Below are 25,156 nucleotides of genomic sequence, written 5' to 3'. Positions count from 1 at the left end.
CTCGGCATAAGGCTTCATAACTTTCTTTCGGTGAGAAACTTAACTCGTGGTGAGCAATTTAACTCCTTTATGTGAGAACTTATCTACACAAAGCCAACCAATATTTTTCTTTTTTAATGAGTAAATATTAAACTCCTGTATTTTTTTTTAATGAGTAAATATTAAACTCCTGTATTTTATTTAATGAGTAAATATTAAACTCCTGTATTTTATTTAATGAGTAATTATTAAACTCCTGTATTTTTTTGTCAGTGAGAAATATTAAACTCCTGTATTTTTTGTCAGTGAGAAATATTAAACTCCTGTATTTTTTGTCAGTGAGAAATATTAAACTCCTGTATTTTTTGACTGAGAAATATTAAACTCCTGTATTTTTGACTGAGAAATATTAAACTCCTCTTTATGCGAGTAACTAAACTCCTGCATAAAGCCTATGCATAAAACGTTTCATGGCTAACTCTTTCACACACAAAGGTTTGTCTGACCTTCTTTGTCGCCTGTGTTCTCCTGCTGCTTCGAAACGACGCGCTCTCCTCGCGGAGAATGAGGTGCGATGGGCGGCCACGGGAAAAGTGGACTTCCTTCTGCTGTGCACACAGACTTTCACCGATTCACCCGTCAATCTCTGCGAAGGGGCTGCTTGTCGTCCGGCTCGATAGGACCAGAAAATGTCCTGGGATGGAGACATACACCAGATGCTATTCCTTAACACATAGAGAACACAATTCAACTTAGAATATGAAACGACACAGAAACATCAGACATTTGTATGGCAAGCTTGGGAGAAAACACGGGGACTGATCACGCAAGCTGTGGTAAGCAGCCTGCGTGATCCTCCTGCGTCTCACCCTGTTTTTTCCCATGCTGGTTGGTTTTATTAGATATTCTGGAATAGGCGGGTCACATTTCTCATTGGTCAGCCTCACATCAAGGCACTTGGTATTTTTCCGTAGAGATCAAGCCTTGGGTAAACATTACCCAAACTCCTCTGGGCTGTCACACCCCCTCCTGGGGCAACATTCTTTGGCCCATCTTTACGACCCCTTCACAAATCAAATACAGTTTGTCACACACCCGTTTTTCTCTTAGACTAATGATGCAGATAAAATATCACTGTTATGCAGATAAAATACAGAAATATAATCATATATTCACATTTAATCACACATGTGTGTGCATGTTCTCACAGCTCCTGCTTCAGTCACATGTGTGTGCATGTTCTCACCACAGCTCCTGCTTCAGTCACATGTGTGTGCATGTTCTCACCACAGCTCCTGCTTCAGTCACATGTGTGTGCATGTTCTCACCACAGCTCCTGCTTCAGTCACATGTGTGTGCATGTTCTCACTCACAGCTCCTGCTTCAGTCACATGTGTGTGCATGTTCTCACAGCTCCTGCTTCAGTCACATGTGTGTGCATATTCTCACAGCTCCTGCTTCAGTCACATGTGTGTGCATGTTCTCACCACAGCTCCTGCTTCAGTCACATGTGTGTGCATGTTCTCACCACAGCTCCTGCTTCAGTCACATGTGTGTGCATGTTCTCACCACAGCTCCTGCTTCAGTCACATGTGTGTGCATGTTCTCACTCACAGCTCCTGCTTCAGTCACATGTGTGTGCATGTTCTCACTCACAGCTCCTGCTTCAGTCACATGTGTGTGCATGTTCTCACTCACAGCTCCTGCTTCAGTCACATGTGTGTGCATGTTCTCACAGCTCCTGCTTCAGACACATGTGTGTGCATGTTCTCACTCACAGCTCCTGCTTGAGTCACATGTGTGTGCATGTTCTCACAGCTCCTGCTTCAGTCACATGTGTGTGCATGTTCTCACAGCTCCTGCTTCAGTCACATGTGTGTGCATGTTCTCACCACAGCTCCTGCTTCAGTCACATGTGTGTGCATGTTCTCATCACAGCTCCTGCTTCAGACACATGTGTGTGCATGTTCTCACCAAAGCTCCTGCTTCAGTCACATGTGTGTGCATGTTCTCACAGCTCCTGCTTCAGTCACATGTGTGTGCATGTTCTCACCACAGCTCCTGCTTCAGTCACATGTGTGTGCATGTTCTCACTCACAGCTCCTGCTTCAGTCACATGTGTGTGCATGTTCTCACAGCTCCTGCTTCAGACACATGTGTGTGCATGTTCTCACTCACAGCTCCTGCTTCAGTCACATGTGTGTGCATGTTCTCACTCACAGCTCCTGCTTCAGTCACATGTGTGTGCATGTTCTCACTACAGCTCCTGCTTCAGTCACATGTGTGTGCATGTTCTCACAGCTCCTGCTTCAGTCACATGTGTGTGCATGTTCTCACCACAGCTCCTGCTTAAGTCACATGTGTGTGCATGTTCTCACAGCTCCTGCTTCAGTCACATGTGTATGCATGTTCTCACCACAGCTCCTGCTTCAGTCACATGTGTGTGCATGTTCTCACTCACAGCTCCTGCTTCAGTCACATGTGTGTGCATGTTCTCACAGCTCCTGCTTCAGTCACATGTGTGTGCATGTTCTCACCACAGCTCCTGCTTCAGTCACATGTGTATGCATGTTCTCACCACAGCTCCTGCTTCAGTCACATGTGTGTGCATGTTCTCACTCACAGCTCCTGCTTCAGTCACATGTGTGTGCATGTTCTCACAGCTCCTGCTTCAGCCACATGTGTGTGCATGTTCTCACTACAGCTCCTGCTTCAGTCACATGTGTGTGCATGTTCTCACAGCTCCTGCTTCAGTCACATGTGTGTGCATGTTCTCACCACAGCTCCTGCTTCAGTCACATGTGTGTGCATGTTCTCACTCACAGCTCCTGCTTCAGTCACATGTGTGTGCATGTTCTCACTCACAGCTCCTGCTTGAGTCACATGTGTGTGCATGTTCTCACTACAGATCCTGCTTCAGTCACATGTGTGTGCATGTTCTCACTCACAGCTCCTGCTTCAGTCACATGTGTGTGCATGTTCTCACAGCTCCTGCTTCAGTCACATGTGTGTGCATGTTCTCACAGCTCCTGCTTCAGACACATGTGTGTGCATGTTCTCACAGCTCCTGCTTCAGTCACATGTGTGTGCATGTTCTCACTACAGATCCTGCTTGAGTCACATGTGTGTGCATGTTCTCACTCACAGCTCCTGCTTCAGTCACATGTGTGTGCATGTTCTCACCACAGCTCCTGCTTCAGTCACATGTGTGTGCATGTTCTCACCACAGCTCCAGCTCCAGTCACATGTGTGTGCATGTTCTCACAGCTCCTGCTTCAGTCACGTGTGTGCATGTTCTCACCACAGCTCCTGCTTCAGTCACATGTATGTGCATGTTCTCACTCACAGCTCCTGCTTCAGTCACATGTGTGTGCATGTTCTCACAGCTCCTGATTCAGTCACATGTTTGTGCATGTTCTCACAGCTCCTGCTTCAGTCACATGTGTGTGCATGTTCTCACAGCTCCTGCTTCAGTCACATGTGTGTGCATGTTCTCACTCACAGCTCCTGCTTCAGTCACATGTGTGTGCATGTTCTCACAGCTCCTGCTTCAGTCATATGTTTGTGCATGTTCTCACCACAGCTCCTGCTTCAGACACATGTGTGTGCATGTTCTCACAGCTCCTGCTTCAGACACATGTGTGTGCATGTTCTCACTCACAGCTCCTGCTTCAGTCACATGTGTGTGAATGTTCTCACCACAGCTCCTGCTTCAGTCACATGTGTGTGCATGTTCTCACTCACAGCTCCTGCTTCAGACACATGTTTGTGCATGTTCTCACAGCTCCTGCTTCAGTCACATGTGTGTGCATGTTCTCACCACAGCTCCTGCTTCAGTCACGTGTGTGCATGTTCTCACTCACAGCTCCTGCTTCAGTCACATGTGTGTGCATGTTCTCACCACAGCTCCTGCTTCAGTCACATGTGTGTGCATGTTCTCACTACAGCTCCTGCTTCAGTCACATGTGTGTGCATGTTCTCACTACAGCTCCTGCTTCAGTCACATGTGTGTGCATGTTCTCACTCACAGCTCCTGCTTCAGTCACATGTGTGTGAATGTTCTCACCACAGCTCCTGCTTCAGTCACATGTGTGTGCATGTTCTCACTCACAGCTCCTGCTTCAGTCACATGTGTGTGCATGTTCTCACCAAAGCTCCTGCTTCAGTCACATGTGTGTGCATGTTCTCACCACAGCTCCTGCTTCAGTCACATGTGTGTGCATGTTCTCACAGCTCCTGCTTCAGTCACATGTGTGTGCATGTTCTCACCACAGCTCCTGCTTCAGTCACATGTGTGTGCATGTTCTCACAGCTCCTGCTTCAGTCACATGTGTGTGCATGTTCTCACTACAGCTCCTGCTTCAGTCACATGTGTGTGCATGTTCTCACTACAGCTCCTGCTTCAGTCACATGTGTGTGCATGTTCTCACAGCTCCTGCTTCAGTCAAATGTGTGTGCATGTTCTCACAGCTCCTGCTTCAGTCAAATGTGTGTGCATGTTCTCACAGCTCCTGCTTCAGTCACGTGTGTGCATGTTCTCACAGCTCATGCTTCAGTCACATGTGTGTGCATGTTCTCACCATAGCTCCAGCCACATGTGTGAATGGCTGAGTCTTCCTTGATCTAAAACACTTTTATTACACTGTGAAATCTGCCAACTCTACTCCAATAAGATTGAATGTAGCGTGTCATGTGACAAATAGTAAAGTCTGCAAGCAATTTTATTGAAAATATGTAGCAGCATTTTATTTTATGTCAAATAAAAATTTACATTTTGGTGGTGAAGTGTAAAACTGTGGGTTGTGATAAAAATAAAGTTAAATACAATCATTTCAGCTTCTTAAGCCTGGCTGGCTCACTTGTTTAGTCAAGTAGCCAAGCTACTGGTCCCAAAGCAAAGCATGGCCATGTTTCTGTCAAAAAATTGACAAAAAAATTTCCTAAAAAAAACATTTCATATTCACTCACATTCAGCCACTCTCCATTAGCTAAGCCCACTTTTATAGCAGCAAATAGAGCCGAGTACGGCTCTAGAATAGTTGATGGGCCGTTTCAGCTAAGGATAGTTCAAGACACATTCATTTATCACAAACATCCATGTCCATAAAAGAGTCCATAAAATGTCCTTTCCATTTGGCTTCTGCAGGGAAATAAAAGCAGACACCACTTCACGCTGATGCGCTTTGTTGGAACGCATTTTGTGCATTGCTGGAAAACTAAACAAAATGGGGAAAGTAAACCATTTGTCCTCCGCGCTGAAGCAAACCATTCCTCTTGAACCGCCGCGTTCTCCAGGAGCACGCGGCGCCTCAAGCGGGACAATCCACCGGCTCTGGGGAAAGAAACCTCTTGGTCCAGTCGTGTGAAGGCACGGACAGTCGTTAGACGAGTCGGCTCTGTGGAGACCCGCTGTGCATCCTGGGTATGACTTTGGGCACGGTGGGCTCCAGGGCCTCGCTCTTCTCACTGCTCAGAGGCGGAGTCAACACCCCGGAAGGAACAGAGCAGCCGCCATGACGCTCCAGCTCTGCGTCCTGATACGAGGAGGCTTTGTCCTGAGAAGACACAAACACTCGCACTTATTATTGGAAACGTATTGATCGTTCTCAAACTTCTATTACAAGTGTTGGACGTTTTTTCTTTCATAGATTTAAGTTAAACAAACCCTGAAGAGGAGAAGAACGGTGTGTTTGCCGTGTTCAATTGTTCAAATCAGTCAAATTGTTCCAAACATCTACAATATGAAGTGGTAAAAACCTTTTGATCATTACTTATATTTGAAAATTCCCAAATTCTCAGTTGAAATCTTCGAAGAATGCTTGGAAATGTACTGGGACCCCCCCCCTCCTTTGTGGCCATGGAGGGGGCTGAGGGGAACCAGGGGCCGTTAACACGACAATGCAGAGGCAACGACACCTCCGCGGCTGTGACAAGACTAACTTTACAGTGTGAATGACTCTTCCTAATGTCATTAAAACGACACATTTGCCACAAGAGCTGATGACGTCACTGACTTAAAAAGGTGCTGGAGGTCTCACAGTGTACTTTAATTATGAGGCCAGTGTCAGCCAGTCACCAAAAAAGGTTCAGTCATTCCAAGTTTGTGGCGTGAAATGCGTTTTTTATGTCATTTGTCTGCGTCACATTTTAACGTCTCTTTATGTAATGTTTGGATCATGTTAGAGGTGTTATGCTGTTTAGTCAATGCACGGGCCCCATTATCGGGAACATAATGTGTGCCATCTTGGTTTTGCTGCTGCGCCAACAAATGAAGCCTGCGTAAATTCAGCCTGGAAGACCTAACTCCATCCATCTACATCAAGTCCACCATGGAAGGACCCCTCTCCCCAGCGCCATCATTGCACTCAAGCGGGCGCCCGCCTGTCCGTCTGTGAGAGTCAGATCCCTCCTTCACCATGGACTCTCCCAGGTTTATGCACTTATCCCAAAGAGGTCATGCAGTTTTTCCTGGCCAAAGAAGGAGGGTGAAAGGTCAGGGGGCGGTCTGCACCATGGCCCTCGCACCTGCTCCTCATCCCCAATCAACGCTCTCAGTAACTCCTCCCCGCTCCCAATCAGCGCCCAGGCGGTCGCATTTAAGCCCTCAGGCTGATGGCTCGGCCGCTCAAACCGTACTGCGACCCACCACCTCCCCTGCTCCTCCTCTGCATTCCCCTCATCCTCTACCTCCTCTTCACATCTACCACCACCAGTCTCCAGGCTCCGGGGGGAGACATCTAATACAAATAGATCATGGAGTGCCCATGATTGCAACGTCTTCCGCCGGGGTCTGAGCGCCAAATAACTTGCGAATAAAGCTTGCTAAACAGTCCATTCTCGTGGTCTCTTTGTCTCTCCAGGGTGAAATAAAGTTATCGCTGGAAATACCGTGGTTTGGTGAGAAATTAATACTTTGTGTTTAGAGCTGCTTTTTGCCCGTCTCTGCATTATATCTTATCCAAATCATCTGGCTTTAAATAAATAAATAAATATAAAAATAAATAAATAAAACAATTAAAATAAAAAATACATTTAAATATAAAATTAATAAAAATATATAAATATGAATCCATTCCATGGTGATCAGTCCATAAGTGTCTATACAGACCGTCATGTCTTCAGAGTCGAGATGAAAGAAGCCTCTAAACTTTGTGACTGATGACACGTGTACAATATTGACCGCCTTGTATGTTTCTAACGTGCAGTTGGAGCGTGTCTACAGGTCGTACCATCCATGTCAGGTATGCGGTGTGCGTCTGGATGTTGTGCATGTCGTCCGCCGAAATGCCCGTGAACGTTTTCATCTGTCGCCCGCCGTCTTCCCGGAGCGCCATGGCGTACGGCACCATCCACCTCACACACTCCTCCACCTCGCACCCTTTCAGAGCTGGACCACACACACGGGAAACAAAGTCGTCACAGTCGGCTCATCGTGACAAAACATCTCATATAAATGATTAGAAATAGGACATTCCCCTTTACCTGAGACATTTTCCACAAGTTCTAAAGAGGAGAAGTGAAACAGAGCTGAGGCGGCCAGGACCCCGTTGGAAAACTCCAGACTCCGGACGTCCAGCAAGCACAGATCCAGCAGCTGTAAGTAAAACATGACGGGTACATATGACGTTTAGCATCTCATACAACACGTCAAATTCTTCTAGGATCAAAAGACGGGAGTGGATTTGCGTGGGCGCCAGAGGAACTCACCTCGGCGATCTGCGTGAAGGTATCCTGCGGGTATTTGGGGATGAGCAGCTCGTCCGTTTCCTTCAGGAAGGCCACCTGCATGTAAACATTGAGCCAGGAGACGGGCGTCTGAGGGCTGAGGCTCCAGTTCAGCTCCTGTCCAGGCACAAGACACACGTCAGGACAGGCAGAAGACACACAGCAGGACAGACACCAGGACAGACATCAGGACAGACACCAGGACAGACAGCAGGACAGACATCAGGACAGACATCAGGACAGACATCAGGACAGACACCAGGACAGACATCAGGACAGACATCAGGACAGACAGCAGGACAGACAGCAGGACAGACAGCAGGACAGACAGCAGGACAGACAGCAGGACAGACAGCAGGACAGACACCAGGACAGACACCAGGACAGACACCAGGACAGACACCAGGACAGACACCAGGACAGACACCAGGACAGACATCAGGACAGACATCAGGACAGACACCAGGACAGACATCAGGACAGACATCAGGACAGACACCAGGACAGACACCAGGACAGACACCAGGACAGACATCAGGACAGACACCAGGACAGAGATCAGGACAGAGATCAGGACAGAGATCAGGACAGACACCAGGACAGACACCAGGACAGACATCAGGACAGACATCAGGACAGACACCAGGACAGAGATCAGGACAGAGATCAGGACAGAGATCAGGACAGACACCAGGACAGAGATCAGGACAGACACCAGGACAGAGATTCCTTCGTCAAACAAATGTACTTAAAATGAGAAATAATTTTAAAAATAACTTCTAATGGCACCATGTTCCAAGTATTAATAGCACTGATTGCAAGCTTGTCCTAGTACCCCTGCTTGGGAAACTGACCTTCATAATGATTATTTCCATGCTGAGGATCTCGTCCTCCGTGCAGGCTTCATCTGTGACGTAAGCAAACTGGTGCAGTTTGGGAGGATACATTTCCTGTAAGACAGACGTGAAAATGCATGAAGCCGTCGTGACATTGTGACGCTGCGACGTCGTGGCATCAAGACGCGGGCAGTGCCAGGCGCAGTGCCTGCGACATGCCAGGGAACTCACCTCGACTTTGGCGGCGATAAAGAGGCAGGTTATGCCGATGAGCTGCAGCGTGGACTTGAAGACGTTCCTCTGCGTGGCCATGAAGCGATCGAAGTAATCCTGAGCCAGGTGATACGTCTCGCGGTGGAGCTTGTACACTTCGCTCACCTGCAGCAGGAACATGAGTCCGGATTATATTTGGTGAAACGGGTCAACGTTTAAAACTGGCGGGGATTCGATTTGACAAATGTGTTTAAATCAAACTGGCTCCTGGCTCTCTTAAACCCTGTAGCACGTCAGTAATATATGCATCGATGCGGTCAGTGGTGAGCGTTCTGTCGAATCGATAGAAAACACAAGCAGTTCCTGGTGAATCGTGTCCATTTCAAGCGTAACAAATTCAAATCAAGTCGCGATCGAGTCTTAATGGAACTGAACGGAGCTGACGTCACCTCAGAAACTAAACGCATCGTTCTGTGAGTGTTTAAAGACAGCGCTAGCATTTACGCCGATGTTTATACAAATCTGGGCCGTTTGACCGCATTACTCTTCTGCACGTCTGTGTTTGGCTCTCGCAGTTGTTGAACAGACGGAGCAGCTTTTCTACATTGAAATAAATGGATCGCGTCGCTCAGAGGTGCGTCAGTGCGCGTTCGCTTGTTAGCGCTTTAAGAGAGCGTGAACGGCTTTAAAACGGCTTTTTACAGACGGCAAAGTGAAGCCGGAGCCGTGTTACCGTTCTTACTTCTGGGTCGGAGAAAGAATAGAAATAAATGTGCACAATGGCCCGGTTTGGCCACAAAAGTGCTGTTTAATAAAAGATACTACATAGAAGGAAATAGGAAATGCACTTGAGAGTAAGGTACCTCAGCTGTACTGCCTAACTCTAAAGTCCATTTAAGCTTTATTATGTTTATTTCATCCCTTCAGGTGCTACAAACCTCCATGAGCCAGTCCAGTAGAATGGCCCTCATCTTGGGCTGTAGGTGCGGGTGTTTGTCCATCACGTTGACGTCTCTCGTGTACGTCTTGTCCTTGGCCAGCATGTTGCCCCAGACCACATCTTTACTCGCCCAACTGCGACCAGGAGAACGCCGCGGGTCAAAAACGGAGTACAAGGAAAAAAGAGGCTCGTTCGGAAACGCTCCGGGCGACACTCACCACAGGGCCGGGAGCGGGGCGCAGTGCACCGGGGTCGTCAGCAGGTTGTGGAAGCCGTAGTGGGGGAAACCCGCGCTCGTCGGGCCGGCCGGCTGCTCGCGCTCCGGCATCCGGCGCCGGGGACTGGCGTAGGCGGCGTCCGGGCTCCAGCTCTGCGGCGCGACACAAGACGAGGCGTTTAGCACAAATATGACGGATGTCGGGACGTTAAAGTGTTACGTTTCTGTCTAGAGAGACGTAAACGAAAGAGCTGCTGTGTCACTACTGGAAAATACACTAAAGAACAAAGGCTGCGACTAGTATTGTGTTTAAACCGCGACCATTTTGTTGTAAGGTCAAGGTTTTAGGCAAAGGATGTCCAGATTAATCAGTTAAAATCGATAATCGTGATGATTCAGGTCACAATATGAAGCGTACGGACTAAATACTAATGATTGTGACTATTTTAGAAGCGAAATTATGTCATTTCTATTCAATCCGGACCCAAAAAATGAGTTTTACGTGTCAGTTTATGTCACGATAACTTTACTTTTGCACTTGAAAGTTTGATTTCCTGAAGCTGGCAGAGTATGAACGGTGCAGTGATGTGTGAAAATGACAGAAATGTAAAGATTTTATTTCGCCACGTTCCAATAATCGGGAATAATCGTTAAAATTGCGATGTTTCGTCTCCAGCTCGTTGTAAATCTGCTCAGGAAACGTCAAATTTTATCCTGTAAAAAAGGGGATTTTTTAGCATCGATACTTGATACTCAAACGAGTATTCAGTTTCAATACTGGTTTGAGTACGTACAAGTATGCGACTGGATACTTTTGACAACCTTGGCTGCAATTAAGAATCATTTTACCAATCGATTAATCTCTGGATTTGTCAATAGATCAGTCAGTCAGTCGTTTAGAATGTGAAACGCCCATGAATATTTGTACTCGAATGTTTAAACTAGATGTGCCGCTAATGTTTCCCACTAAAACACACTAAATGTACATGTTTCCTGCGTCATTTTGATGTCATTCTGACTCGTCCGGCGCCTAAACCCTCTTTTCTCAGCGCTCGGCCTGTCGTAGAAGTCCAAAAATCGATAAAACTTCATAATAATTGACGAATGGCAAGTACAATATGTCAAAATCTCCATCGATCCGACTTCAGATCGACTCAAAAAACCCCAAAACTTCACTCCAACCTTCACGAAAACCCACCTCGCGATCACGATGCTTCTTCTTGGTCATCTCCGCCACCTCTTCGTCGATATCGTGCAAAAACTGCAAGAGTCAGACAAAACAGAAGGAGCTGGTCAACAGCGGTCAAGGACAAAAGGAGACCACCACCATCACATCTTTGCCATGCACAGACTCAAAACCCCTTTAAACACACATGTCAACGGTCAGAGCTCTGCCTCCTGCACGACCTGTGGCAGAAGCAGGAGAAAACTGCAGCAAACACACAGAAAACGAGGTATTAATGAGGCTGGGGCCAAACGCGACGCCTTTTCTCACTCACAATGGCAACATCTGCCTTCCTCTTTCTGGGTCGAGCCGCTTCTCTGCACGCCTCAGGAGCCTCAGGAGCCCCAGACGTGGACTCTGTCTCTTCCCTGCAACACAAACAAAGAACACAACACGTTTAAATACAAAGCACCAAACGAACCAAACATGTCAATCTGCGTCGCAACTTTTTCTTGGGGGGTTAGAAACAAACGCGCGTAGCATCCAAAGCTAACTTTAGCAGCGGCGAGGCGAAACTTTCCGTCTTGACGAAGCGACTAACCGACAAAACGTCCCGACTCACCGGTTCCCCAGCATCGTCCGCGAGCCCGTCCGTCCGTCCGGGGGTCAACCTGTGGAGGCAAAAACGCGTGGTTTAGAGCGGTTCTTGTGCGTCTCTCCGAAAGGTCCCAACCCCCACTCCCGGCTCCCTCCTTCTGACAAAAGCGCAAACCCCGGAGCCCGGGCGCGCGGGGAAATGGAAGCGGTACAAGATGTTTTCTGCACGACAAAGTCCTCCCGGGTGCACGCGCGAGGGGCCCCCCACACGGACGCCACGAGGGTCGAATATCGCGGGGGTCTTTGTCGCCAACTGTTGTCGTGTTCGCGCGCGCGCAACTCCGGTGGCGTTTCCTCGGTTGAGGCTCGCGGGACAGCTGCTGCTTCTGCCCCGCCGGATCACAACGGGCCCCGGCGCAGCTGCGACGCCACCGACAACTTTGAACAACACGACACGCGTCAGAAACACGCCGATCCCGCAGCTTTGTTCCGTGTGTCTGTGTGTCTCTCTCTCCCGCGGTCTTTCCATTCACGACACTTGTGTAGCCGCGACGCTAGCACCCGCCACCGGGGGGAAAAGTGCAAGAAAAGCGGCGCTTACCTCGAGCTCCTGACGGTCACTCTTGTCCCCCACGATGGCTTGAAAAGTTGACCGTGTTGGGAGTGCTTTCTGGCGGGGTTCTGGGGGTCGTGCGGGCGCGGTGTGTGCGTCCGATCTGACCGGGGGAGCTGGTTCCTCTGAGCGGGCGCCGCGGAGGAAACAGATGACTTGAACCATCAACGTCAGAGAGGAGGTGGATTTTGACTTGGCGCTAAATCGCGGAGGTCGGCGGCGGGATGTCGGGCCGGTTCGAGCGCTCGCGGGACGGTTCTTGGGTGTATCGAGTCGGCGGGACGTGTACAAATGCGACACATGCGGGAGAAAGTCGTGAAAAGTGGTGTAAAGTGGAGTTTTTACGGTTTGCCGGCGTCTGGGAGGCGTGGCCCCGGCAGTGACAGCTGTGGGGGCGGAGCTTCGGAAGAGGAAGTGGCCGAGCAACCGCGTGGCTAGTGTGTCAGATGTAAACAAAGGGAAAGTCGCGCAGTTTAACCACGAAATATACGTCTATTCGAGCATGTTCGTCCGCTTTGGCGATGCCCACGTGCGCTTGGACGTTCCGAGAGTGCGTTAAGTGGCTGTCATCGAAACCGCACCGATATTTTCACTTAAAAACACGTTAGCTTGCGCCCGTGTTCGCCGAGGCGCTCTTTTTTTAGCGGGGGTTGCCATGTTTGCGCCTAATCTCGTCTCTGACATCACGAGATTAACCCATCAGACAATTTACACCGATTATTGTCACTTATACTACGCAATCAACATAGATAATATGTGTATTCCCGCTTGTCGTTATTTGACTTGGTTTAATATTTGTTTTTAAAATGAGTAAATTGACCCTTGATCAGTCACGTGACGTCCACGTTTGGTAAAGTAAACTCAAATGTGGATTTGTCTTTGTCTTCTGCTCTCGACCGCAGAAGTCATGGCATTTCTAAATCTGTTTGGGCGCCTCAAGTCTGTGGTGATTGGGATGATTCATGTTAAAGCCTTACCAGGTAACATTATCTGCATAAACATATCTACATAAACTTAATAATATTGAATAATAACTGTTTGTCTTCACAGGGACTCCACTTTCATCCATGAACATGTCCCAGATCATAGAGGACGCTTGTCGAGAGGCTGAAGTCTACAGTGATGCAGGAGTTGTAAGGTTTAACTCTATTATCTCATGAAGAGAGTTTCCACTTGTTCAATTACAAAAACATTGTCAAAAAGAAGTTACATGTTTGTCACCGTCTTCTACAAATATTATAAACATGTGGTTTTATCGAGGAGAGATGGAATCATAATTTATGTATTTGGCCTTTGAAAACACTGCTGTGTACAGAGTGTACTGCAAACCTTCAATGGCACTCACTTATACTTGTGTACTTACATATACTCACTTATACTTGTGTACTTACATATACTCACTTATACCTGTGTACTTGCATATACTCACTTATACTCACTTATACTCACTTATACTTGTGTATTTACATATACTCACTTATACTTGTGTACTTACATATACTCACTTATACTTGTGTACTTACATATACTCACTTATACTCACTTATACTCACTTATACTTGTGTACTTACATATACTCACTTATACTCACTTATACTCACTTATACTTGTGTACTTACATATACTCACTTATACTTGTGTACTTACATATACTCACTTATACTTGTGTACTTACATATACTCACTTATACTCACTTATACTCACTTATACTTGTGTACTTACATATACTCACTTATACTCACTTATACTCACTTATACTTGTGTACTTACATATACTCACTTATACTTGTGTACTCACTTATACTCACTTATACTTGTGTACTCACTTATACTTGTGTACTCACATATACTCACTTATACTTGTGTACTTACATATACTCACTTATACTTGTGTACTTACATATATTCACTTATACTCACTTATACTTGTGTACTTACATATACTCACTTATACTTGTGTACTTACATATACTCACTTATACTTATGTACTTACATATACTCACTTATACCTGTGTACTTACATATACCTGTACTCACTTATACTCACTTATACTTGTGTACTTACATATACTCACTTATACTTGTGTACTCACTTATACTCACTTATAATTGTGTACTCACTTATACTTGTGTACTCACATATACTCACTTATACTTGTGTACTTACATATACTAACTTATACTTGTGTACTTACATATACTCACTTATACTTGTGTACTTACATATACTCACTCATACTCACTTATACTTGTGTACTCACTCATCCTCACTTATACTTGTGTACTCACTTACACTTGTGTACTTACATATACTCACTTATACTCACTTATACTTATGTACTTACATATACTCACTTATACCTGTGTACTTACATATACCGGTACTCACTTATACTCACTTATACTCACTTATACTTGCGTACTTACATATACTCACTTATATCTGTGTACTTACATATACTCACTTATACCTGTGTACTTACATATACTCACTTATACCTGTGTACTTACATATACTCACTTATACTTGTGTACTCACTTATACTCACTTATACTTGTGTACTCACTTATACTTGTGTACTCACTTATACTTGTGTACTCACTTATACTCACTTATACTTGTGTACTCACTCATACTCACTTATACTTGTGTACTCACTTATACTCACTTATACTTGTGCACTCACTTATACTCACTTATACTTGTGTACTCACTTATACTCACTTATACTTGTGTACTCACTTATACTTGTGTACTCACTTATACTCACTTATACTTGTGTACTCACTTATACTCACTTATACTTGTGTACTCACTTATACTTGTGTACTCACTTATACTTGTGTACTCACGTATACTCACTTATACTTGTGTACTCACTTATACTCACTTATACTTGTGTACTCACTTATACTTGTGTACTCACTTATACTCACTTAAACTTGTGTACTCACTTATACCTGTGTACTCACTTATACTTGTGTACTCACTTATACTTGTGTACTTACATATACTCACTTATACCTGTGTACTTACATATACTCACTCATACTCACTTATACTTGTGTACTTACATATACTCACTCATACTCACTTATACTTGTGTACTTACATATACTCACTTATACTCACTTATACTTGTGTACTTACATATACTCACTTATACTCACTTATACTTATGTACTTACATATACTCACTTATACCTGTGTACTTACATATACCGGTACTCACTTACTCACTTATACTCACTTATACTTGCGTACTTACATATACTCACTTATACCTGTGTACTTACATATACTCACTTATACTTGTGTACTCACTTATACTTGTGTACTTACATATACTCACTCATACTCACTTATACTTGTGGACTCACTCATACTCACTTATACTTGTGTACTCACTTACACTTGTGTACTTACATATACTCACTTATACTTGTGTACTTACATATACTCACTTATACCTGTGTACTTACATATATTCACTTATACTTACTTATACTTGTGTACTTACATATACTCACTTATACTCACTTATACTTGTGTACTTACATATACTCACTTATACTCACTTATACTTATGTACTTACATGTACTCACTTATACCTGTGTACTTACATATACCGGTACTCACTTATACTCACTTATACTTGCGTACTTACATATACTCACTTATATCTGTGTACTTACATATACTCACTTATACCTGTGTACTTACATATACTCACTTATACTTGTGTACTCACTTATACTCACTTATACTTGTGTACTCACTCATACTCACTTATACTTGTGTACTCACTCATACTCACTTATACTTGTGTACTCACTTATACTCACTTATACTTGCGTACTTACATATACTCACTTATATCTGTGTACTTACATATACTCACTTATACCTGTGTACTTACATATACTCACTTATACCTGTGTACTTACATATACTCACTTATACTTGTGTACTCACTTATACTCACTTATACTTGTGTACTCACTTATACTTGTGTACTCACTTATACTCACTTATACATGTGTACTCACTTATACTCACTTTCTACTTGTGTACTCACTTATACTCACTTATACTTGTGTACTCACTTATACTCACTTATACTTGTGTACTCACTTATACTTGTGTACTCACTTATACTCACTTATACTCACTTATACTTGTGTACTCACTTATACTTGTGTACTCACATATACTCACTTATACTTGTGTACTTACGTATACTCACTTATACTTGTGTACTTACATATACTCACTTATACTCACTTATACTTGTGTACTTACATATACTCACTTATACCTGTGTACTTACATATACTCACTCATACTCACTTATACTTGTGTACTTACATATACTCACTTATACTTGTGTACTCACTTATACTCACTTATACTTGTGTACTCACTTATACTTGTGTACTCACATATACTCACTTATACTTGTGTACTTACATATACTCACTCATACTCACTTATACTTGTGTACTTACATATACTCACTTATACTTGTGTACTCACTTATACTCACTTATACTTGTGTACTCACTTATACTTGTGTACTCACATATACTCACTTATACTTGTGTACTTACATATACTCACTTATACTCACTTATACTTGTGTACTTACATATACTCACTTGTACTCACTTATACTTATGTACTTACATATACTCACTTATACCTGTGTACTTACATATACCGGTACTCACTTACTCACTTATACTTGCGTACTTACATATACTCACTTATATCTGTGTACTTACATATACTCACTTATACCTGTGTACTTACATATGCTCACTTATACTTGTGTACTCACTTATACTCACTTATACTTGTGTACTCACTCATACTCACTTATACTTGTGTACTCACTTACACTTGTGTACTTACATATACTCACTTATACTTGTGTACTTACATATACTCACTTATACCTGTGTACTTACATATATTCACTTATACTTACTTATACTTGTGTACTTACATATACTTACTTATACTCACTTATACTTGTGTACTTACATATACTCACTTATACTCACTTATACTTATGTACTTACATGTACTCACTTATACCTGTGTACTTACATATACCGGTACTTTTTATACTCACTTATACTCACTTATACTTGCGTACTTACATATACTCACTTATATCTGTGTACTTACATATACTCACTTATACCTGTGTACTTACATATACTCACTTATACTTGTGTACTCACTTATACTCACTTATACTTGTGTACTCACTTATACTCACTTATACTTGTGTACTCACTTATACTCGTGTACTCACTTATACTTGTGTACTCACTTATACTCACTTATACTTGTGTACTCACTTATACTCACTTATACTTGTGTACTCACTTATACTTGTGTACTCACTTATACTCACTTATACTTGTGTACTCACTTATACTTGTGTACTCACTCATACTCACTTATACTTGTGTACTCACTTATACTCACTTATACTTGTGTACTCACTTATACTCACTTATACTTGTGTACTCACTTATACTCACTTATACTTGTGTACTCACTTATACTTGTGTACTCACTTATACTCACTTATACTTGTGTACTCACTTATACCTGTGTACTCACTTATACTTGTGTACTCACTTATACTCACTTATACTTGTGTACTCAATTATACCTGTGTACTCACTTATACTTGTGTACTCACTTATACTTGTGTACTTACTTATACTCACTTATACTTGTGTACTCACTTATACTTGTGTACTCACTCATACTCACTTGAACTTGTGTACTCACTTATACTCACTTATACTTGTGTACTCACTTATACTTGTGTACTCACTCATACTCACTTATACTTGTGTACTCACTTATACTCACTTATACTTGTGTACTCACTTATACTCACTTATACTTGTGTACTCACTTATATTCACTTATACTTGTGTACTCACTTATACTCACTTATACTTGTGTACTCACTTATACTCACTTATACTTGTGTACTCACTTATACTCTCTTATACTTGTCTACTCACTCATACTTGTGTACTCACGTATACTCACTTATACTTGTGTACTCACTTATACTCACTTATACTTGTGTACTCACTTATACTTGTGTACTCACTTATACTCACTTATACTTGTGTACTTACATATACTCACTCATACTCACTTATACTTGTGTACTCACTTACACTTGTGTACTTACATATACTCACTTATACTTGTGTACTTACATATACTCACTTATACCTGTGTACTTACATATATTCACTTATACTTACTTATACTTGTGTACTTACATATACTCACTTATACTCACTTATACCTATGTACTTACATGTACTCACTTATACCTGTGTACTTACATATACCGGTACTCACTTATACTCACTTATACTTGCGTACTTACATATACTCACTTATATCTGTGTACTTACATATACTCACTTATACCTGTGTACTTACATATACTCACTTATACTTGTGTACTCACTCATACTCACTTATACTTGTGTACTCACTTATACTTGTGTACTTACATATACTCACTTATACTTGTGTACTTACATATACTCACTTATACCTGTGTACTTACATATATTCACTTATACTTACTTATACTTGTGTACTTACATATACTCACTTATACTCACTTATACTTGTGTACTTACATATACTCACTTATACTCACTTATACTTATGTACTTACATGTACTCACTTATACCTGTGTACTTATATATACCGGTACTCACTTATACTCACTTATACTTGCGTACTTACATATACTCACTTATATCTGTGTACTTACATATACTCACTTATACCTGTGTACTTACATATACTCACTTATACTTGTGTACTCACTTATACTCACTTATACTTGTGTACTCACTCATACTCACTTATACTTGTGTACTCACTCATACTCACTTATACTTGTGTACTCAATTATACTCACTTATACTTGCGTACTTACATATACTCACTTATATCTGTGTACTTACATATACTCACTTATACCTGTGTACTTACTTATACTCACTTATACCTGTGTACTTACATATACTCACTTATACTTGTGTACTCACTTATACTCACTTATACTTGTGTACTCACTTATACTCACTTATACTTGTGTACTCACTTATACTTGTGTACTCACTTATACTCACTTATACTTGTGTACTCACTTATACTCACTTTCTACTTGTGTACTCACTTATACTCACTTATACTTGTGTACTCACTTATACTTGTGTACTCACTTATACTCACTTATACTTGTGTACTCACTTATACTTGTGTACTCACTTATACTCACTTATACTTGTGTACTCACGTATACTTGTGTACTCACATATACTCACTTATACTTGTGTACTTACGTATACTCACTTATACTTGTGTACTTACATATACTCACTTATACTCACTTATACTTGTGTACTTACATATACTCACTTATACCTGTGTACTTACATATACTCACTCATACTCACTTATACTTGTGTACTTACATATACTCACTTATACTCACTTATACTTGTGTACTCACTTATACTTGTGTACTCACTTATACTCACTTAAACTTGTGTACTCACTTATACCTGTGTACTCACTTATACTTGTGTACTCACTTATACTCACTTATACTTGTGTACTTACGTATACTCACTTATACTTGTGTACTTTCATATACTCACTTATACTCACTTATACTTGTGTACTTACATATACTCACTTATACCTGTGTACTTACATATACTCACTCATACTCACTTATACTTGTGTACTTACATATACTCACTCATACTCACTTATACTTGTGTACTCACTTACACTTGTGTACTTACATATACTCACTTATACTTGTGTACTTACATATACTCACTTATACCTGTGTACTTACATATATTCACTTATACTTACTTATACTTGTGTACTTACATATACTCACTTATACTCACTTATACCTATGTACTTACATGTACTCACTTATACCTGTGTACTTACATATACCGGTACTCACTTATACTCACTTATACTTGCGTACTTACATATACTCACTTATATCTGTGTACTTACATATACTCACTTATACCTGTGTACTTACATATACTCACTTATACTTGTGTACTCACTCATACTCACTTATACTTGTGTACTCACTTATACTTGTGTACTTACATATACTCACTTATACTTGTGTACTTACATATACTCACTTATACTTGTGTACTTACATATACTCACTCATACTCACTTATACTTGTGTACTCACTTACACTTGTGTACTTACATATACTCACTTATACTTGTGTACTTACATATACTCACTTATACCTGTGTACTTACATATATTCACTTATACTTACTTATACTTGTGTACTTACATATACTCACTTATACTCACTTATACCTATGTACTTACATGTACTCACTTATACCTGTGTACTTACATATACCGGTACTCACTTATACTCACTTATACTTGCGTACTTACATATACTCACTTATATCTGTGTACTTACATATACTCACTTATACCTGTGTACTTACATATACTCACTTATACTTGTGTACTCACTCATACTCACTTATACTTGTGTACTCACTTATACTTGTGTACTTACATATACTCACTTATACTTGTGTACTTACATATACTCACTTATACCTGTGTACTTACATATATTCACTTATACTTACTTATACTTGTGTACTTACATATACTCACTTATACTTGTGTACTTACATATACTCACTTATACTCACTTATACTTATGTACTTACATGTACTCACTTATACCTGTGTACTTATATATACCGGTACTCACTTATACTCACTTATACTTGCGTACTTACATATACTCACTTATATCTGTGTACTTACATATACTCACTTATACCTGTGTACTTACATATACTCACTTATACTTGTGTACTCACTTATACTCACTTATACTTGTGTACTCACTCATACTCACTTATACTTGTGTACTCACTCATACTCACTTATACTTGTGTACTCAATTATACTCACTTATACTTGCGTACTTACATATACTCACTTATATCTGTGTACTTACATATACTCACTTATACCTGTGTACTTACATATACTCACTTATACCTGTGTACTTACATATACTCACTTATACTTGTGTACTCACTTATACTCACTTATACTTGTGTACTCACTTATACTCACTTATACTTGTGTACTCACTTATACTTGTGTACTCACTTATACTCACTTATACTTGTGTACTCACTTATACTCACTTATACTTGTGTACTTACATATACTCACTCATACTCACTTATACTTGTGTACTCACTTACACTTGTGTACTTACATATACTCACTTATACTTGTGTACTTACATATACTCACTTATACCTGTGTACTTACATATATTCACTTATACTTACTTATACTTGTGTACTTACATATACTCACTTATACTCACTTATACCTATGTACTTACATGTACTCACTTATACCTGTGTACTTACATATACCGGTACTCACTTATACTCACTTATACTTGCGTACTTACATATACTCACTTATATCTGTGTACTTACATATACTCACTTATACCTGTGTACTTACATATACTCACTTATACTTGTGTACTCACTCATACTCACTTATACTTGTGTACTCACTTATACTTGTGTACTTACATATACTCACTTATACTTGTGTACTTACATATACTCACTTATACCTGTGTACTTACATATATTCACTTATACTTACTTATACTTGTGTACTTACATATACTCACTTATACTCACTTATACTTGTGTACTTACATATACTCACTTATACTCACTTATACTTATGTACTTACATGTACTCACTTATACCTGTGTACTTATATATACCGGTACTCACTTATACTCACTTATACTTGCGTACTTACATATACTCACTTATATCTGTGTACTTACATATACTCACTTATACTTGTGTACTTACATATACTCACTTATACCTGTGTACTTACATATATTCACTTATACTTACTTATACTTGTGTACTTACATATACTCACTTATACTCACTTATACTTGTGTACTTACATATACTCACTTATACTCACTTATACTTATGTACTTACATGTACTCACTTATACCTGTGTACTTATATATACCGGTACTCACTTATACTCACTTATACTTGCGTACTTACATATACTCACTTATATCTGTGTACTTACATATACTCACTTATACCTGTGTACTTACATATACTCACTTATACTTGTGTACTCACTTATACTCACTTATACTTGTGTACTCACTCATACTCACTTATACTTGTGTACTCACTCATACTCACTTATACTTGTGTACTCAATTATACTCACTTATACTTGCGTACTTACATATACTCACTTATATCTGTGTACTTACATATACTCACTTATACCTGTGTACTTACTTATACTCACTTATACCTGTGTACTTACATATACTCACTTATACTTGTGTACTCACTTATACTCACTTATACTTGTGTACTCACTTATACTCACTTATACTTGTGTACTCACTTATACTTGTGTACTCACTTATACTCACTTATACTTGTGTACTCACTTATACTCACTTTCTACTTGTGTACTCACTTATACTCACTTATACTTGTGTACTCACTTATACTTGTGTACTCACTTATACTCACTTATACTTGTGTACTCACTTATACTTGTGTACTCACTTATACTCACTTATACTTGTGTACTCACGTATACTTGTGTACTCACATATACTCACTTATACTTGTGTACTTACGTATACTCACTTATACTTGTGTACTTACATATACTCACTTATACTCACTTATACTTGTGTACTTACATATACTCACTTATACCTGTGTACTTACATATACTCACTCATACTCACTTATACTTGTGTACTTACATATACTCACTTATACTCACTTATACTTGTGTACTCACTTATACTTGTGTACTCACTTATACTCACTTAAACTTGTGTACTCACTTATACCTGTGTACTCACTTATACTTGTGTACTCACTTATACTCACTTATACTTGTGTACTTACGTATACTCACTTATACTTGTGTACTTTCATATACTCACTTATACTCACTTATACTTGTGTACTTACATATACTCACTTATACCTGTGTACTTACATATACTCACTCATACTCACTTATACTTGTGTACTTACATATACTCACTCATACTCACTTATACTTGTGTACTCACTTACACTTGTGTACTTACATATACTCACTTATACTTGTGTACTTACATATACTCACTTATACCTGTGTACTTACATATATTCACTTATACTTACTTATACTTGTGTACTTACATATACTCACTTATACTCACTTATACCTATGTACTTACATGTACTCACTTATACCTGTGTACTTACATATACCGGTACTCACTTATACTCACTTATACTTGCGTACTTACATATACTCACTTATATCTGTGTACTTACATATACTCACTTATACCTGTGTACTTACATATACTCACTTATACTTGTGTACTCACTCATACTCACTTATACTTGTGTACTCACTTATACTTGTGTACTTACATATACTCACTTATACTTGTGTACTTACATATACTCACTTATACTTGTGTACTTACATATACTCACTCATACTCACTTATACTTGTGTACTCACTTACACTTGTGTACTTACATATACTCACTTATACTTGTGTACTTACATATACTCACTTATACCTGTGTACTTACATATATTCACTTATACTTACTTATACTTGTGTACTTACATATACTCACTTATACTCACTTATACCTATGTACTTACATGTACTCACTTATACCTGTGTACTTACATATACCGGTACTCACTTATACTCACTTATACTTGCGTACTTACATATACTCACTTATATCTGTGTACTTACATATACTCACTTATACCTGTGTACTTACATATACTCACTTATACTTGTGTACTCACTCATACTCACTTATACTTGTGTACTCACTTATACTTGTGTACTTACATATACTCACTTATACTTGTGTACTTACATATACTCACTTATACCTGTGTACTTACATATATTCACTTATACTTACTTATACTTGTGTACTTACATATACTCACTTATACTTGTGTACTTACATATACTCACTTATACTCACTTATACTTATGTACTTACATGTACTCACTTATACCTGTGTACTTATATATACCGGTACTCACTTATACTCACTTATACTTGCGTACTTACATATACTCACTTATATCTGTGTACTTACATATACTCACTTATACCTGTGTACTTACATATACTCACTTATACTTGTGTACTCACTTATACTCACTTATACTTGTGTACTCAATTATACTCACTTATACTTGCGTACTTACATATACTCACTTATATCTGTGTACTTACATATACTCACTTATACCTGTGTACTTACATATACTCACTTATACCTGTGTACTTACATATACTCACTTATACTTGTGTACTCACTTATACTCACTTATACTTGTGTACTCACTTATACTCACTTATACTTGTGTACTCACTTATACTTGTGTACTCACTTATACTCACTTATACTTGTGTACTCACTTATACTCACTTATACTTGTGTACTTACATATACTCACTCATACTCACTTATACTTGTGTACTCACTTACACTTGTGTACTTACATATACTCACTTATACTTGTGTACTTACATATACTCACTTATACCTGTGTACTTACATATATTCACTTATACTTACTTATACTTGTGTACTTACATATACTCACTTATACTCAC

At 40.4% G+C, this 25,156-nt stretch overlaps 2 protein-coding genes across 2 annotated transcripts in view; one reads left to right on the top strand and one right to left on the bottom strand.

Annotated features, from left to right (window-relative positions):
- Nucleotides 1-4,688: 4,688 nt before the first annotated feature.
- ccne1 (cyclin E1) lies at nt 4,689-12,450 on the bottom strand. The gene is made up of 13 exons (XM_072465631.1): nt 12,274-12,450; nt 12,076-12,110; nt 11,630-11,746; nt 11,410-11,503; nt 11,109-11,171; nt 9,912-10,063; nt 9,692-9,827; nt 8,772-8,918; nt 8,559-8,654; nt 7,687-7,821; nt 7,462-7,573; nt 7,209-7,366; nt 4,689-5,534 (listed from the first exon to the last, which is right to left on the bottom strand). Exons 1-13 carry the CDS (start codon nt 12,448-12,450, stop codon nt 5,361-5,363), a joined length of 1,596 nt encoding a protein of 531 aa, XP_072321732.1. The 3' UTR covers nt 4,689-5,360.
- Nucleotides 12,451-12,723: 273 nt separating this feature from the next.
- The window catches only part of LOC140381201 (uncharacterized protein F13E9.13, mitochondrial), a 51,539-nt gene continuing 39,106 nt past the window's right edge, over nt 12,724-25,156 (top strand). Inside the window, exons 1-2 of the mRNA XM_072465227.1 lie at nt 12,724-13,265; nt 13,336-13,418. Of these exons, the coding sequence (XP_072321328.1) occupies nt 13,151-13,265; nt 13,336-13,418 (198 nt within the window). The 5' untranslated portion in view covers nt 12,724-13,150. The remainder of the gene's footprint in view (nt 13,266-13,335; nt 13,419-25,156) is intronic.

Source organism: Eucyclogobius newberryi, unplaced genomic scaffold (genome assembly GCF_026437365.1).
Source record: "Eucyclogobius newberryi isolate DKJ021-1_F unplaced genomic scaffold, fEucNew1.0.hap1 SCAF_5, whole genome shotgun sequence".
In the NCBI taxonomy this organism is placed as follows: domain Eukaryota; kingdom Metazoa; phylum Chordata; class Actinopteri; order Gobiiformes; family Gobiidae; genus Eucyclogobius; species Eucyclogobius newberryi.
This window is presented reverse-complemented; position numbering and strand designations above follow the sequence as displayed.